The sequence below is a fragment of the Pelmatolapia mariae genome, linkage group LG7 (genome assembly GCF_036321145.2).
Source record: "Pelmatolapia mariae isolate MD_Pm_ZW linkage group LG7, Pm_UMD_F_2, whole genome shotgun sequence".
Lineage (NCBI taxonomy): Eukaryota > Metazoa > Chordata > Actinopteri > Cichliformes > Cichlidae > Pelmatolapia > Pelmatolapia mariae.
The window spans coordinates 19,125,753-19,143,666 of NC_086233.1; the positions used below are offsets into that span (position 1 = coordinate 19,125,753).

At 41.0% G+C, this 17,914-nt stretch overlaps 2 protein-coding genes across 6 annotated transcripts; one reads left to right on the forward strand and one right to left on the reverse strand.

Moving 5' to 3' along the window:
* Positions 1–238: 238 nt before the first annotated feature.
* Positions 239–12,326, reverse strand: ark2n (arkadia (rnf111) N-terminal like PKA signaling regulator 2n). Of its 5 annotated transcripts, none has more exons than XM_063478276.1 (5): positions 12,106–12,326; positions 10,381–11,286; positions 3,347–3,517; positions 2,798–2,909; positions 239–2,675 (listed from the first exon to the last, which is right to left on the reverse strand). In XM_063478276.1, exons 2-5 carry the CDS (start codon positions 11,219–11,221, stop codon positions 2,486–2,488), a joined length of 1,314 nt encoding a protein of 437 aa, XP_063334346.1. In that variant the 5' UTR covers positions 11,222–11,286; positions 12,106–12,326; the 3' UTR covers positions 239–2,485. The 5 variants fall into 5 exon arrangements, with proteins under 5 accessions (XP_063334346.1, XP_063334345.1, XP_063334349.1 ...); XM_063478275.1 differs by having other exon boundaries at positions 10,381–11,289; XM_063478279.1 differs by lacking the exon at positions 3,347–3,517 and having other exon boundaries at positions 10,381–11,289; positions 12,106–12,325.
* A 450-nt stretch (positions 12,327–12,776) lies between these two features.
* atp5fa1 (ATP synthase F1 subunit alpha) lies at positions 12,777–17,677 on the forward strand. The gene is made up of 11 exons (XM_063480605.1): positions 12,777–12,907; positions 14,019–14,097; positions 14,279–14,448; positions 14,836–15,009; positions 15,334–15,500; positions 16,057–16,357; positions 16,452–16,676; positions 16,754–16,861; positions 16,956–17,100; positions 17,218–17,368; positions 17,455–17,677. The coding sequence occupies exons 1-11, from the start codon at positions 12,848–12,850 to the stop codon at positions 17,531–17,533; spliced, it is 1,659 nt and encodes a 552-aa protein (XP_063336675.1). The 5' UTR covers positions 12,777–12,847; the 3' UTR covers positions 17,534–17,677.
* Positions 17,678–17,914: the final 237 nt, after the last annotated feature.

A 17,914-nucleotide genomic window follows, 5' to 3' on the forward strand; every position in this document is an offset into this window, starting at 1 on the left:
AAAATAGTGCACATTTCAAGGCATTCAGGCCATCTTGCTTTGCAGTATTCATTGGAAGATACAGTTCCTCAGTTATTATAAAGGGGTCCCCAGAGATTTAAAGGAGTTTGCATCCATTCAAGATAAGCATGCAAACAATAAGTACAACCAGCCAGCACGGCAAGGACATACATTCACTGATAATTAAAGTCACCCTTGGACACTCAGACACTGTAACAAAAGTGTGTCTTCCAATGCATCTTCGAAAACAAAAACAGCACTGTCGTAGTGTTTTGTAGCTTGGTCTTTTTTCTTTTTTGCTTATTTTCTTCCCAGGCTTCAAATCACAGGTGTGCAATTAATTTTCCCCAGGTGTCACATGACAAACTTGAATTCTTGTGGAGGGCCCAAAAAACAAGACACCCCCAACCAAAAATAAAAAGTTTTATTGTTCCTGTAATATAGTGGCAACAAACAAAAACTGAAATTTTAAATTAAGTGACTTCTTCAGAAATGTTTATTGGCATTCTGGTGATGAGTAAACATTAGATGAGAAGATCGATAACCTGACTGTGTGAAGCTAGCGGCCAGTTAGCTTAGTAGAAAGAATAGAGACCAAGGAAGCTGCAAGCATGCTCGTGTCCATCTACTTGACCTATTTATTTCTGACCATACTAAAGGTGGAGAAACCAACTCCCAAGTGTCTTAAACCTGTATTCTTTTTAATAGCTGGCAGCAGGTGACTCCTCTGGCTGCAAAAAGACTTCTGGTTGTGCGTGAGCCTATCGGAAAACAGCCGTCAACCTGCTTGCTCTGTAACCTCACTGAACACTTCCCTGATGACTTCATGGGCTCCATCACTAGTTTCAGGTCATACAGAATGAAACATGAAGCTCATTTTGTAATTTATGGTTTACATAAGGAGTATAAAAGGAGGATAACTGTTAATGACTCGTCAGTCAAAGACCAATGTGTACGCAGTGTCCGGGGTTTCACACTACAGCATGTAACAGCATTTTAAAAAAAGTTTTTTCTTTTTTTTACTAGTCATACTGATATACCATGTGTTAACTAGTAAATGCAAAGGAACTAGTATGTGGCTCTTGGAGAGAGTGTTTCCCTGATTTCTGTCGAGCGAATATAAATGGACTGCAGTTTTAGTTTTTATTTTTTGTCACCCACCTAAAACACCCATCACACAAACATGCATCCAGCACTATCACACAAACAGTCAGATGCAGATTACACATTAATGGGAAGATTCTGGAGTTCAAAATTTTGACATGTGGATAGATGGAGCTAGGAAATCAAAAAGCCCGACTCTCCAATTATGGGATGCCTCACTCTCTGTGTGGCTCTGAAGATTAAAGCTCCTCTACTAATTGGAAGGTCAGTGATCCAATCCCTGGCTCTTCTTCATGTCGAAGGATCCTTGGGCAAGATATTGAACCCCGAGTTCCCATTAATGCATGCATGTGTGAGTGCTTAGGAATGGACAGAAAAAAAGTGCTTGTATGAATGTGGGTGAAGGGAAAAGAGCAATAAATACAGTCCATTTACCACTCTACCTCAAGAACCACATCCACCTAGCCCTAAACTGCTTTATTTTTTTAAATAGATTTCTGTTACCAGTCTTCTCATCTAACTCTCTAAAAATAGTGAAAGTTTCCCTAAATATCCGATACTTCTTTTCAAATGAAGCAAAGAACTCACTGACAGCATCAGAGCATGGGTTGTACACCGTATAGTAAAACAATCTACAAAGGCAGACGGATCTAAATGCAAGTCCAGTGGCAAGACCTTTGAAAATAGGGGGAAAAAAAAATAGAAAGTTACCCTTGACAGGTACAAAGTAAACTTTGTCATTTATCTATGGTCTACTGTACAACAGAAAGTGTACAAGCTGCCATTCTGTTCTGACCTCAGGTGGCTGCAGATTTAAAAAAAAAAAAAAAAAAAAGCCAAATCAATTCTGAAAACATTCCATTCAAAGTCTGTAGTGAAGCAGGTTCACAGCCATGTCATGATACTGACCTGCTCTAAAGCAGCAACTTGAAATGTTCACTATACGGCTTGCAAGCACATGACACACTGCCTATATCTGGTATTGAAGGGTAACTGAGGTATTAAATGAAGGGAAGATATTGCTATCATTACCAGATAAATCATTCTTGTACATTTCCACCTTCACTTGAGGTGCTGTGCCATTTAGATGCAGCTAAAATTCATAGCTGACAAACCAAGGTCAGGGAATCACACCAGTTGAATGGCTTTGATACATGATTGTTCAACAATAAAGTTAAAAACAAAAGAGTGCTCTGGAGCAGGAAGAGTCCACAAGCGGTTACAGGCGAGGCCACAACTCTAGAAAGGATTCAGTTTAGCTTTAACGTGGAGGAGAGGCAAGATGGATGAGGAGCAGTTGGAGGAAGAGGTGTGTAGGGGAAAAAAAAGTCTTCAGTGTATACGTTGGGGGTTTTTTTTGTTGTTGTTGTTTTTTTTTTTTTTAAAGTAGGTATTTGTGTCCGCCGTCCTCGTCCAGCGTGAGGTCCACCACTTCAGGAGGGGACACCCAGTTGGGCTGAGGGGAAACAGTAGTCCAGAGCTGTGATTGATTTGTGCTGTTTAACTGCTCCCCTGAGTTCTCTTTCCAGGAGGACAAACTCTTTATGACCCCCCCGCAAGGATGGGCGCATCTAGATTTGAAAAGGAAAGAAAAAAAAAAGTAAAAAAAAATAAAATAAAAAGTTGAATTCAGTGGAGGGGTGGGCAGTAACAGTAGAATTTTACAGTTAGTTTCCCCACTGAAAGTCTTTACCGTGCTTTTTCTTGCACTCCGACTATTTCCACCTCACTGTCAGAGGAAACAATGTTAATCTGGCCCTTGTGCTGAGAGCTCTCCTTGTGCGACAGCTCTGCCTCCATGTGGCCTGAAACAAATGTAGAGGAACACAGTCATGCTTTGTGAGGAGGGCCGAAGCAGTAGAGCGCTTCAGACCTCGCTGACACATGAAGACAGCAGCTGCTTTGACACAGACACACACAAAAAAACAAACCCCAACACAAAACAGAGATGAAGCTGACAGTGGTGTTTGTAAAACTGACTGGACAGCATGGAGTGACACATTAGATGGCTGCCTTTATATTCATGTTCTGTCGGCTGCAAAAAGGTCAAGACTTTTAGTAACATCAAATGCCAGCTGGCGGTGTGCGGGATAAAGAGTGCTTCAAAAGTGTCTTGCTGAGATTAATAAGACCGCTTCCTGCCACACGGCACATTTCAGCTTACTGATGACAACCCATGCCTTTAAAATGTCCTGCCTTCACTGAGAGGATTGGAATTTATTATACCGGGTTTGTAACTGACCTGAGGTAGAGCTCAGAGCTCTTATACACCCAGAGTGAGCTGCCATATCCTGGCCTCTGTGTGTTTTTAGCTCATGCTTTATCACCGTGGGCCGGACTGCCTCCACATTCATACTCTCGTGGTTAGAATCAGTGTCTGAAATATCATAGTGACCCACTACTGGAGGCCCGTCTGCAGAGAACAAAGAAAACACTTCATTATTCAAATCATGCCTGGGAATAGTGCGACTTCTGTTTGAATGAGAGACTGGACACTGCTTCCACAGACCCGCTAAGTCTTAGCATCTACAATAGACACAAGAAAGCCCCCATTGGTCCCCCATTTCCCCTGAAGTAAAGGTCTACATTAACTCTAAAATAAAACAATGCATTATACAACATTATGGGTTTTTAAAGCCATGCAAATGGCACTCTTATAAATGATGGTTGTATTTGAAGCACATCAACAAACCTTTTGTTCTTTCCATTTATTGCTTTTTAAAATAACAGCCATTCACATAAAAACTACACTCGAGTACAGTCGTTACAAAACACATTTCAAAATAATCTTACTCAGTGAATGAAATGTAGTGGGGATAGTCAAAAAAACTAAACAAAACAAAGCCAATCAACAGGAGTGTAACTAGAAGAGCGGGAGCACATAATTGTTCTACCCTGTAAAAAGGAGTCCCTGGGAAAGAGAGAGAGAGAGACACAGACACAGACAGACACACTCTGCTATCCAGACATCTGTGGGTGTGTGAGAGGGGTTTTGTCTGGACAGCATGTACTGTGAGAGAACACTGCCTATGAATAGCTGATATAGGTAGATACTAGGGTTACCAAAGAAACCAAGCACTTGCCAATATAAAGGCCATGTATTAGAGATAGAAAAACACTAATGTAGACCAGGTTAGTGTCTTTGGTAAACAATGGACTGTCCTTGCTGTTGTTTTTAATGCACATTTTGATTTCATGCACAGGCTCTCGTTACTGTGCTGACAAAACTGTTGATTTAAAAGTCATTCTAGTTTTAAGGAGTACAGGAGAGCTGACGCTGGATCCATTTAAATCCGTAATGGCAAAGGAACGCATTACAAAACAAGCAATATTCACACAATATGAAACCGTTAGGTCAAGGGAAAACAATCAAAAGGAAAAAAAATATAGAGATAAAATGTCCCGTCAGTCACCATTTATCAGCATAAGGAAAAGCTATAGCTTGCACACGTGCTGCTGATGTAAACTAATTTGGCCTTGCACATTCTATATACTAATATACTCGCATGCAAACAGGTGGGGGAAACACGTCGCTTAGCTTTAGGCTCTGTAAAAATGACAGTCATAGGGCTACATATACACATATAGAGAACACTTTTTAACATCTTAACTTTAAATATGATCAGGCCAAAGATTCCTTCATCAGTCTCTGTGATGGTTGTTAGCAGTGTTTAGAAATAAGACCCAAATGGTCATCTACATCAGTGAAAACAGTGTGGGGGGAGGGGGGGTTCAAGGAGGATTGTTTCCTCCCCCCTTTCAAAGACCACAGGATGTGAACCAGAAGGCCACTTGATCACATAGATCTGACTTTTTCTTTTCTTTTTTAATTAGAAAAAAATCCGTAAACATTGCCATGCACCATACTGCAGCTGTATTACTGCTCTATATCTGCACGTTTGATGCCTGGGTTTTCAGTTTAAAGTCAAGATGCGAATACGCAGTGCCTGGTGGGGACACTGGATAAACTGGCAGACCAGTGCAAACAAAAATTGAAGTAGACAAATACCCATTACTATAATATGACTGAAGATTTGAGGCCAATGCAGCCAATAGCCACAACAAAAGAACCCATGCCTTATATGATGTTCAAAATCTACACCTAAGCTACTAAAATAACCACGAGGAGTTTTCTTTTCCAGATTCCTCAATCACTCGTTTCATGTTACTGCGCAAATGCAGTGCCAGCAGCAAATGTAACAGAAAGGCCTTTATTTAAAAATGTAAACACGTCTAATCCTTAATATAGATTTTTTAAAAAAGCAAGAAATTGTGTGGGTTAGTATATTGTGTTTATATTTATAGGCATATCTATGTTTAAATGTTCTGTTAGTAAAGCTATGCCACCAAAATAAAGGTTGTCACAAGGTTTTCCTGAACTGTTTACAAGCAAAGTGCAAACAGTTCAAGACAAACGGGGGGTATGCAGTGGTAAACCTGATTCTTAAGGAAACAGCACTAATGCTTTACCCATCATTCCCAGCATGAGTTTGGAATGACAAGGCACATGCTATTACACAGCAGCACCCCACTTAACACTGTAATGATGGCTACCCATCATTATAGTTCATATGCTGAATGAAAAAAATAAAACAGTTACTCTGTATGTGTCAAAGAGGGTATTCAGCTGGTGCTGAAAAAAATGAAAGAAAGAAAGCAAAGCAATACAATAAGAGCCCTGACTCAGTCTATTGAGAAGCCATGTTTCCGTGTCACAGATGCTGCAGAAATCAAATAGGTGAGTTGAATTTTTCTCAGTGTCAAATCTCACAGTGATTCAGTGCCAGCACACATGCTGAGCCTCAGGGGCCCGTGCTACAAAGCAGGAGTCCAAGCTAGTTTCAGGTTTTCAGGGTTCCCCCGCTTCCAAATTCAGTTCTTTCTGCGGGTACACTGCCACATTAGACCACACCAAAATACACGACCTCCTGAGTAGGTCATGTTCAACATAACAGAAGAACGTATATAAAGCACCAACTACTGACCAATTGGTTGTCTTTTGTGAAGATCCTTTGGGCTGTACAGCACATGTACTGAGCGGGTTTTATTCCACTTATGCCTGTGAGCATTTGAGCCCATTTCTTCTTTCCATATGTCTTTTTATAGCAATATAATGCTAAATCAAGACTCTTTAACTGATTAAATTCCAGTGCTTTTGACCTTATAAAACTTGCAAGAATTTAAAAAAATATTTTACCTGATGTCACTCCATTTAACATTACCCGGGTTGTAGCTGAAACAACAGAGCTAAAATTATCTAAATAAACAACCACAGGCAACACATGAATTTGAAGAAATACATCATTGTAATTCTAGTTATATTTTCTTGTTTGTCAGTGATGGAGCATCATCACTAATGGGCCTTTTAGTAAATTGCACATTCACACAAAATGCAATTTTATGCCAATTTTTCCTCCTGGCTTTTTGCCTGGATTACATTTTTAATTTTCTTCATATCAGGATTACTGTTTGTTCTGACTTTAAGTGGCTATAGTCCCATAGTCTTTGCAGTTGGTCATCTGGTGCCACCATCACGCATGTTATGCGAAAATGCTCATAGCTGGGTTTAATTAAAACAAACAAACAAAAAAAAACCCCAACCGATAACCAGACTCCATGTGACCGTTTTTGCTAGGCTTAATAAAGCCATATAAAGAAGACATGTTAAACCTGCTTCATAGCACGGGCCCCTGGTCTGCACAGAGTCAAGTTCAAATGACCAGTTCAGGCCCAGCTGCTGCTGCTGGTGGTGTTTCTGTTTAGTGCCTTCACATCCTTGAACGGGTATACCCCATTGCTTTCTGCCTTAACTATCTCTACACTTGCCGAGATCAAAGTAAGAAACTGCGAGGGGTGAAGCAGAAGTGAAATCTAAACATTCAAGAGACCAGGGTCTGGAACACCTAGATTTCCATTCTGAGTGACAACTTCAGGGTGGATGTTGTTGTTGTTGTTTATAGGGGTGTGAGTGAGACTGTTGTTCTCTCGTGCCAACATGTAGGCAGCCATAGTCTCTGCAGACTCTGAAGATGGCAAAAATGAGCTTGGGGGGGAAGGCCGTGCCCCCTGTGAGGGCTGCTGCTGCCCTTCTGGGCCGTCACTCGAGCGCTTGGAAGAATCGTTGTCCGAGTCGAGGTGTGCAAGCTTTTCCATCCAGACGCGGAAGCGCTCCTCAGTCTGACGCTGCATCACAGCAAAGCGCGTCATGGCCTCCTCCAGAACGCTGCCGATGCCGTTCCTGTCCCACGAGCCGCTGTCCAGTAACCCATGAATCTGGGATCCCACTCTGGATCTCTCCGAAGCACGTCTGAAGCCAGCTTTAAAGACATTGAGGCCAAGCCATAAGAAAATACAGTAGCACTTTCATGCTTCGGAGGTGGACTTTTGCATTACAGAGAAAATGACAGTTTGTTTCAGGTAACGTGCAGATCGACTCTTTTCATGCTGATGGACTACATCATGCAGTTGTAGCACTCAAATCTGTGTGCGGGATGTAAAAATGGCTGAAAACATTTCATGTCCTACAGATCCCTGAAGGAAGATAACTGGTGGTCTGGGGGTGACTGATCGAGTGATTTGGAAAAGGTGTAAGATTTTAAAGTAAATGCAACCACTCAAAGCAAAATAACTTCAAATCTGAGCCGCAAAAGCAACAGACATAACTAAGAGATAGACTTTATATAAGCCAAAGTACCTTTACTAATGCTCCTACATATAAACAAAAACAATTTATTACGGATCATCTATGAAACACAAGAAACTAAAATTAGATTTTAATGTAAAAATGATAATAAAATACATCAAGCTATATACTAAAGAACACAATCATGATCAAAAGATCATCCAACAGTAAACCGAGTGCTTCTCTTCCGTTGGCAGACCTTTAAACACCAGCCTGATAGGAGCTACTTCTGGAGAATTCAACTCACCCAAGAGATTTCTACAACACGTAAGCAAACTCACGGGGTCTAACGTGCATGCAGGCGTTACAATCAGCGTTTGCCAATGAGTGTTTATTCCAGGTAGACACCTCTGGCCCACAGTTTCGCAAAAAGCCATTCTCAATTAGATTTGTATATATTTGTATGCATTTACACTTTCAACTGGATGACAAGAACTCACGGGCTCATCTAAGGTGTTACAAAATCATTTAAAGTATAGGAAAACACCCAACTACATTTCTAACATGATTCACTGTAGAAGGAATGAAGTGTGTGATGGGTCAGGACAAAAAGAATACTGAAACATTAAGGAGTATTTAGTAAGGACAGAAATGCAGGAAATGCAATACTAAATGCCCAGCAGTTTTCATGTGAATGAAATACATGGTAAACTCACTCTAACAAAACAGACTAATTACTTATGAGGTTAGGCAATCTAGTGAAACAGAACATTAGATATTGGATTTTATGTCCTTACTCGTGTATAAGCCAGTATTTTTACAGCTTACTGACACCAGTAGTGGCTGCAGAGTCTTGCAACTCAGTGAGATCATAGTATGTCTATTTAGAGCAAAGGCTGTGTATATTAATGGCTGACTTGTTGAACTGCAGAACTCACAGTAAAGGTTACATTAACTCAACTCTTTTTTACCACTCTGAGCTGGACAATGTTGATTAGACTTCCATAGCAAATCATCAGTAAGAAAGAGTTTCATGACAATGTTTAAGTCTCTTTCAGACATGGGATATGTCAGATTGCTTGCTTTACCATTCTGTTCCAGTGTTGGTTGTCACTCATAAGACCCTTTTCCATCAATACCTACTCAGATCGACTCGACTGGTTTTCCATTACAATTTAGTACCTCCTAATGTGTGTGTGAACAACGCCATTAATATGTGACATGAACGCTACAACAAAGGTGGACGTCGAGGCAAAAATATACCTGCTACTCGGTCTGTGGCTTTTCGCCAGACTCAGGGACCACGGTTTTTTGTAGCCATTGTGGTGCTACTGACCAGCTAATCAGTGGCATGCAGTCTGACGGCATCACATTTTAGTACCTGCTCGGATCACTGGAACCCCGGTTGAGCAGGTACGAGAAAGTACCGGGTACCAGGCAGGTACTATGACCTAACAGAAAACCCTGAAAACTGTGGCGAAACGTGCCGAGTCGATCCACGTAGGTACTAATCGAAAAGAGGCTTTATATTGTTAATTATATTATTAATGTTGCTTAGTTGTTTAAAGCTTCACTGATATAACAGTGATAGGGAGAGCCATGGTATGTGCGTCTTATTTGCAGGATTTCTCCAGCCAATTAAAAAGAAGAAGAAAAAAAAAAAAGGTTTCCAAAGAAGTTTTGACCTACCACCAAAGAACCAAAGAAGAATAATCAGGTGATGAACCTATATTGAGACCATTTTTTTTAATGATCTTTAATTTACTTTAAGCTTTAAATATAATTTTATATACACTGTTGGTTTATAAAGTGCCAAACAAAGTGACAAGGATACTTTCAACTCTGAAGAAGTGTAATCTCCTTTTTTGAAGACTTGGTTTCCTCTTTCATCATCACAAGGACCAGGTTCTGTATGTGTGAGTGTTTGCTGTAGCAGCTCCCAAATACAGCATATAGACTGTGAGAGAGCGAGTGAACTTTATTCTGGGTTGGAAAAAGTGAAAATTCTTCATGATGGATGTCTTACCAAGACAAATGCTAAGAGAGATGTGCAAAGTTGCAATTTCATTAATGCAACTGCATATATTTTAGACTTGTGTCATACTGACAGTGATATGCAAATGCGGGTTGAACCTACAGCAGCTTCAGCCTGTAAGAGTGACGCTCTGTTGAGACTTCTAGATAAAACTGAACAGAATGATTGTCCAGCCAATGCATTCTAAGATGATGTCTGTCTGACTAAAAACGGTACATGTCTGAAAGGGGTAATGCTGTATTATGACTAGGTGCTGGTCCTCTAAACATATACTGTATACATCTAAAGACAACTTGAATGAATTTAGACATGGATGGGAAAATAACTACGGAAAAAAATGACAAAACAAACAAAGCAGCCCTGTTATTGATTTGATGTTAGGAAGGATTTGTACAGTTGTTGTATCAGTTTAATGATTTGGTTGACAATTTTTTTTTTAACTCATGCAGGCAGACTCTTATGTCTAACTGATCAGTAGTCAATACTATCTTATGTTGTAAACCAGTACTAGTCTGCAATGTGAGTCAGAGATTTATATGAAATACTAAGTGGCTGCTAGTGGACAGTGATGGTAGTAGTACTGAGCTCTTAAGCATGCGTTGTAAACATCGGTTATTACCTGGAATATCTGTCTTGATTGTCTTGCTACCCCCTGAGGTGTCATCATCCTCATCCTCGGAGGAGCTGGTGCTGGAGTCACAAGTGAGCTCGCTGTCACTTGTACTGCTGTCCTGCAGCAGGTTGTACTTCTTCCGTGCTGCTGCCTCTCGTTTCTGCCTCAGCAGGCGCATGCGCTCCTTGTGTTTCTGACTGCGGTGACCTTTCACTTTTGAAAACTTGCCATTGGTTTGTTTTTCCTGGCCTCCTGCGGCTGCTATCACGGTGGGCTGGCAGCGGTTCTTCTTTGCAGCCATCGTATTTGGAGGCACCTCACTCTCTGAACGTGACCGTCGAGACTTCCTCCCCCCTGCAACTGTGGCAGATGCTTGCATTCCTCCTGCCTGCCCAGGATCACCTGTAGCTTCCATGCTGCCCTCTTCCTCTTCTCCTATGGGAGGAGCAGCACCTTCTTCCCCTGAGGAGAGTGTATCAGAGTCAGCCAGGTGGCCACTGGATGAAGGCGAGAGCATGCAGGGGTTCGAGGAGTCACTCTCGTAGATATGACGAGACACGGGTTTGTCACTTCCTGTTGAGGCATGCTGAGACTCTGGTGAGTCTCTGCGAAGCTCCTTCATCAAGCATGGCATGGACAGGAGACTCTGCTCACCCTCTGTATGCAAGGGGCTGTCAGCCTCCTTTTCCCTTGGGGGCGAACTGGTACTGGTAGTGGTTTCTGTTTTCAGATGCTCATCCTGCTCTGCTTGAACAGAAGCTGTGGCTGATTGAGCTTCATCAAGGCACTCTGAGGGGCACTCAGCATCTACAAATTCTTCTGCCTTTTCTGAGTCAGCCATCTTCATGCTAGTTGAGCCCAGCGGCCAAAGGTCCAACAAGCATGGACCAATGTCCCTGGACAGGACCTCACCTGCTGGAGGAAACGAAGCATCACAAACTTTAGTTAAACAATCTAAATAAAAATGTATACAAGATTTTTTTTAACAGCACAAACTTGAAAGACAATAACAATTGTTTTTAAACCTTAATTCTTTTAAAGAAAAGAATTACATGAAAAAAAACCACCACAAATTAAAATAAATATCTTGCATGACATATAAATTCTTTACTACAATATTTATGTGGAAATATTTAGGAGACTGAATAATTAACAATTATTACTATAATCGTAAAGTTCTTAAATCAAAGCTATACTAAAATAAATAAAAGTGGAATATTATAGTTTAATACTCTAATCCAATTACTGCTTAAAGTATAAAACACACAGACACATTAAATGTCGGACAATATTTGGCCAGAATATGTTTTTAACGGTATTACTAGTAGGTGCTAAGCATCTGATTTAGTTTTAGGTTTCACAGACAGCGAAAACGGCCCTTTTAAACAAAGGTTTAAACCCATTAAAGTACCCGTGTAAACTACAGGATGTTTATTTGTTCCCGGATAAATTACTTCAGTTAGTTGTGTCAAGGGCTAGCTGGAACTAGCACATCCTTTTAGCTGCACAGTGAAGCTAACCTCGGTCATAACCTTAAGATTCCCAAACTTGGCGACAGGCAGACGTGGAAAAAATATTCACGTTGCAAGATAGCTGCCTCCCATTAGCCTAAAAATGGAAGCGCTACGAATCCAGCCAGAGCTGTAACAAGCAGGATAATGTCAGCAGCTATCAGTCAAAAGCGATAACCAACTTAGCCTTTAAAATAGCACTCGGCTAGTTACAACTTACCGCAGAGTTACTTATATTCTTCTTTTCCAAGTGTCACACTCGACATCTTCAGTAACGTGCAACCTCTCTGATATGTGATATGTAAACTGTGCACCGCTGAATGCACTTGACTTATTTACAACTTGGAAGAATTTGAATGTATTTTGACGCAGAAGACTCGCAGCTCCGCGAGCCCTGTTTAGCAGTTAGCTGTATGTTTTTTTTAAAATGTCTCCATCGCTCACAAAGCTACGTGCGCCACTTCCGGTATGCGCTGCTTAGACGAGCGCCCCCTATTGTTCGGAAATCAGTACTTCTTCTTCTATCGGCTTCTTTCCCCAAAGGGGGTCGCCACAGCGGATCATCTGCCTCCATCTTACACTATTCCGAGCACCATCCTCTGTCACCCCACCCCACCCCTCGCTCTCTTTCTCTCTCTCTCTCTTTCCATATATCCGCATTATTCCTTAGGTTAATGATCTGTGGAGGAGCCACAGGAGCCATCTTTTAAAAAACATAAAAATTAAACTGAAGTACAGTCAGTATCCAAATGATTTTATTTTACTGTGATCTACACACTTTTTAAAGGGAACCCGAAGAAATACAACAAAATAAAATAAATAAAAAAAACCTACAAAAAGTCTGGAGAGTGGTTTATTTTGAAGTACTTCCGGGTCGTGGTGACCTCTCTACAGTTCGCTGCCGTGTCCGCCATCCTTCTCTCTCCTCTCCAGGAGCAGGACAGACCTCGTAGGACACCAACATGCTGTCGGTTCGCGTTGCAGCGGCTCTCGCCCGCAACCTGCCCCGCAGGGCTGGATTGGTAAGCACCTCTACTTATATATGTGATGTTTTTTGTTCACTTCTTTAAGGAAAAACAAGAATTTATTCGCACAAAACCATGGCGGCTGTTGTGCGCGCGCACGTCTTTGCATCGGAGGGCACTGGGCCCTTCACAGTGCCAGTCACTGTTGCTAACATGTTTGTAGTTGACAGACAGCAAAACCCAACTTGAGGAGTCCATAAATGAAAAAAAAAAAAAAGCAAACGCTGGTCCACGTGTTGCACTGCTAGGCGAGTGTCAGTGGAAATGACAAAGCTGTAACTTGGTGTTGAAGGTCAGGTTTGGCCCCTTCTGCATGACAGCTTTAGCCAAAATGTAGTTATCAAGCTAGCTTTGCACAGTTCTTTCAGTACATAAAGCAACATTATGGTAGACATTTCACTGTTCTGGATGGATATTATAGACTCGATCTGTACCAGTCATCGGTTGAGATTGTCCTATAACTCTATGACCTGAAACCTTTTATATACAGTTTGTGATACTTAGAACCAGCCCAACCTTTTATAAAATTTTAATATAGCTGCTGTGATTAAATTACACTGTAATGCATGGTGCAGTAGTTCATGTGTATTCTGTATGTAGCTTTTTTATTTTATTTCTGCCTGTCACCTCTGTGACTCAGGGGTGATTTAAATCCAGTGGCAGTGACACCTAAAACAAGTCCAGTCTGTAATCTTTACTTTGTTCACTTATTTTTTTTGCTGTGTTTTCTGTATTTTCACAATAATTGGTGTTGAGTTGACGGTTGGTAGAAAGGTTCCCTAGCAGCTGGGGATTTTATTAAGTTTATCATCTACTTTTTTATAGACAAAACATTAGACATTTTAAAATTAACAGCACAACAAATCTCAACAATTATCATACAATCTAATTAATAATGAAAGACGGGGGTTTCATTATTATTTTTTATAATGTTTATTTGGGACGATTTATTCCATGATTGACATCATGACCTCTTTAATTTTAGTTTGCCTAATAAGCTGCCAGTTTATATTTGGTTAGACTGTTTTTAAATGATTAATGATTGAAAACTGCTGTATTTCCAGCCTGGATAAAACTAATTCTTTCGCTCTTTCTTGATGTGATAAAGGTATCAAAGAATGTTGCTGCGGCTTGTGTAGGAGCCAAGAATCTACACACCTCTAGCCCATGGCTGCAGAAAAAAACAGGTCGGTGTTTTAGGAAGTCTGCTTCAGCCTAGAGTCTAAGAAATGAAATTATTTTGGAACATTTCTCCCCAGCAATGTTTGAGGAAGAACCACTATGTAAAGATCTCACAATATATATATCTTAATTAGTTTCATAGAACTTTATTAACCCTGAAATGTAAACACTTATCATTCATTACAGGCACTGCTGAGGTCTCATCAATTCTGGAGGAGAAGATCATGGGAGCTGATACCAGTGCTGATTTGGAGGAGACTGGTCGCGTACTGTCTATTGGTGATGGTATTGCCAGAGTGTACGGTCTTAGGAACGTGCAGGCTGAGGAGATGGTGGAGTTCTCCTCTGGTCTTAAGGTGACTATCTAAGTCTTACATAATGACCTTGTTTAAATACCACGAGTGAATAAAAATATTTAAACAGTTTTTAGATCATTTTAAGTCAAAGGTGTTTGGAGAATGATAGATTTTTACTTTAGCAGCAAAGAATATCTGTAAGCCACTGGGTAAGCATACTGCCTCAAGTTTAAATCCCAGGTTAATGTGTTGTTCCTTGAAATAATAACCTCTGAAAATAAGTGGATCTGTTGGCAGAAAATTGAGTTAAAGATGTGGTTTTGATTAGTCTTTACCCACATACTGTGTCCTTTAAAATGGATTATTAAACACAGTGGTTGTTCAAGTACTTTGCATGGTAAATTCATGCAAACAAAGGTAATAATGGTTATTTGTTCTCCTACCCAGGGTATGTCTCTGAACTTGGAGCCTGACAACGTTGGTGTCGTGGTGTTTGGTAATGACAAGCTGATCAAAGAGGGCGACATCGTCAAAAGAACGGGCGCTATCGTTGATGTGCCTGTAGGCGAGGAGCTCCTGGGCCGCGTTGTGGACGCTCTTGGAAATGCCATCGATGGAAAGGTACCTGTCAGAAAACTGAGAGAGTCTTGTTTTCCAGATTCTAAATTAATTGCGTATTGCTTATTCTAGCCAAACAGCACTTGAAACTTCAAATATTATAGTTTATGATCACATGGTTAAATGTAGAGTGTTAGGTATGTTTGATAAATGATTGAAACTGCTGTTTAATAATCTATTAGTAAACTGAGGAGTTGGTTCATTAACTTTCAACTAAATTTCAATATGTGTAAAGAGATTTTTGTTCACCCAATTTTGCTAGCCTTTGGCTTTTGTGGAGTTGATTGATGGTACACTTGATGGTTTTATACATCATTTTCTCCACAGGGCCCCCTGGGCTCCAAGGTTCGCAGGCGTGTGGGACTGAAAGCTCCTGGTATCATCCCCCGTATCTCTGTGAGGGAGCCCATGCAGACCGGCATCAAAGCTGTGGACAGTTTGGTCCCCATAGGTCGTGGACAGCGTGAGCTCATCATTGGAGACAGACAGACTGGGTAAGAGGCTCAAAGTGAATAGCTGAATACGACAGAGTATTTGATGTGATTTCCAGTGCCTTTTAAGTGCTTCTACAGTAGTGGAAGTGATGCTTCCAAAGAAGGGGTTACAGATACCCTATTATTATTATTATAAGTTGTTGTGTTTTTTAGCACTTAACCATTATTTTTTTCACAGACAAGTTTTTTTTGTTACTTCATGAATGACATTTTAAACTCATTAGTTCATATTAGGCTACGTTCTACCAGCTTTGTTTCATGTTTCGTTGCAGATATGATCTGTCTCATGAAGCATCTGATTGTTTTTGTCAGATGGGAAACCAAATGTGCAAAATAATTCCATATATCTACATGAGCTTACATCACTGTGAACAAGGTGTCATTTTTGTATGCTGGAAGCTAGGATTTCTATTGTGTTTATGAATAATGGATTAGAAAGTGAAGAAATACACTCTTTATAATATAATACATTTTTTTTAGACTGTTAGACCTTCTAAAACTGTTCTAAGCACAAAAATGTGAACTGGTGGTTTGTGTATCCACATTTGTCTTGCAGAAAAACTGCCATTGCCATTGACACAATCATCAACCAGAAGCGCTTCAACGATGGGACTGATGAGAAGAAGAAGCTCTATTGCATTTACGTTGCTATTGGCCAGAAGAGGTCCACGGTGGCTCAGCTGGTGAAGAGGCTCACTGATGCCGATGCCATGAAGTACACCATAGTGGTGTCAGCTACAGCTTCTGATGCTGCTCCACTGCAGTACTTGGCTCCCTACTCTGGCTGCTCCATGGGAGAGTACTTCAGAGACAATGGAAAGCACGCCCTGATCATCTATGACGATCTCTCCAAGCAGGTGAGTTTATTTGGTCTCATGCTACAGAGCGTTTTTTAACACAAGCGTAAAAAACTGTGTTTAAAATCTGTGTCTGGTTCTTGCTTTCCTGCAGGCTGTCGCTTACCGTCAGATGTCCCTGCTGCTCCGTCGTCCCCCCGGGCGTGAGGCTTACCCAGGAGACGTTTTCTACCTGCATTCCCGTCTGCTGGAGAGAGCTGCTAAGATGAACGACAACTTCGGCGGTGGCTCCCTCACAGCCCTTCCTGTTATTGAGACACAGGCTGGTGATGTGTCAGCCTACATTCCAACTAATGTCATCTCCATCACAGATGGACAGGTCAGTGTGCGAGTAAGTTGCCTTCCCTCATTTTAATTTGGATCCTCAGCCACCATTAAATATGTTTTATCCCGCAGATCTTCTTGGAGACTGAGCTGTTTTACAAGGGTATTCGTCCAGCTATCAATGTCGGTCTTTCTGTGTCACGTGTCGGATCTGCTGCCCAGACCAGGGCCATGAAACAGGTTGGTCTTTCAGTCTTGCCTAGTTCTAGTCTCTCAACTGATTTTTGCGCTGGGAGTCTTTCACATTAACTTCCTTTTTCCTGTCCATCATCAGGTGGCTGGTACCATGAAGCTGGAGCTGGCCCAGTACCGTGAGGTGGCTGCCTTTGCTCAGTTTGGTTCTGATCTGGATGCTGCCACTCAGCAGCTGCTGAACCGTGGCGTCCGTCTGACTGAGCTGCTTAAGCAGGGACAGTACTGTGAGTATTTCCTGTTTGTATAGAAAATGATGCCTCCATTTAAAAAAAATAAAAAAATAGAATTTATCCATTCTGCAGTTGTCTTACTTACTGTGCCCATGAACTTCCATCTTTCAGCTCCAATGGCTATTGAAGAACAGGTAGCAGTCATTTATGCTGGTGTGAGGGGACACTTGGACAAAATGGAGCCAAGCAAGATCACCAAGTTTGAGAAGGCGTTCCTGCAGCACATACTGAGCCAGCACCAGGACCTGCTGGCAAATATTAAGTGAGTTTAACATTTCTAAAGCAGTAGCAGATTCTTTATTTTTAATGCATTGGTTACAATACATCTCAATCTGTTCTTCATTGCAGGGCTGATGGCAAAATCTCTGAGGCATCCGATGCCAAGCTCAAACAAATTGTGTTGAATTTCCTCTCGAGCTTCGAGTAAAGTGGTGCTTTTTGGTCTGGCTGTTTTCATGTTTGCATAGTTCAGTGTCAGTTATACTTTCTATGAACTTAAAAAAAACTCAAAGGGCACTTGATCTTTAAATGTACAGATTTCTCTGAACAGAGAATAAAGTATTCCACCTAACTCTGACTCAGTTTCCTTTTTTGTTTTTACAGTACTGCTGTTATGTGGATCTTTTGTATTTTCCCAGTTGCCTATTCTTTAATCAGTTACATGTAAGCATTGAGCTAAAGCATTTATTTAAAACTGTAACAGAAAAAGAACTGCTGCAGTTGTATATCCCTCAAATTTCAAAAGACCAGCAATGCAAATAGTTCTCATTTGTATTCATATGATCATACACTCAAACTTTCAGTGCCA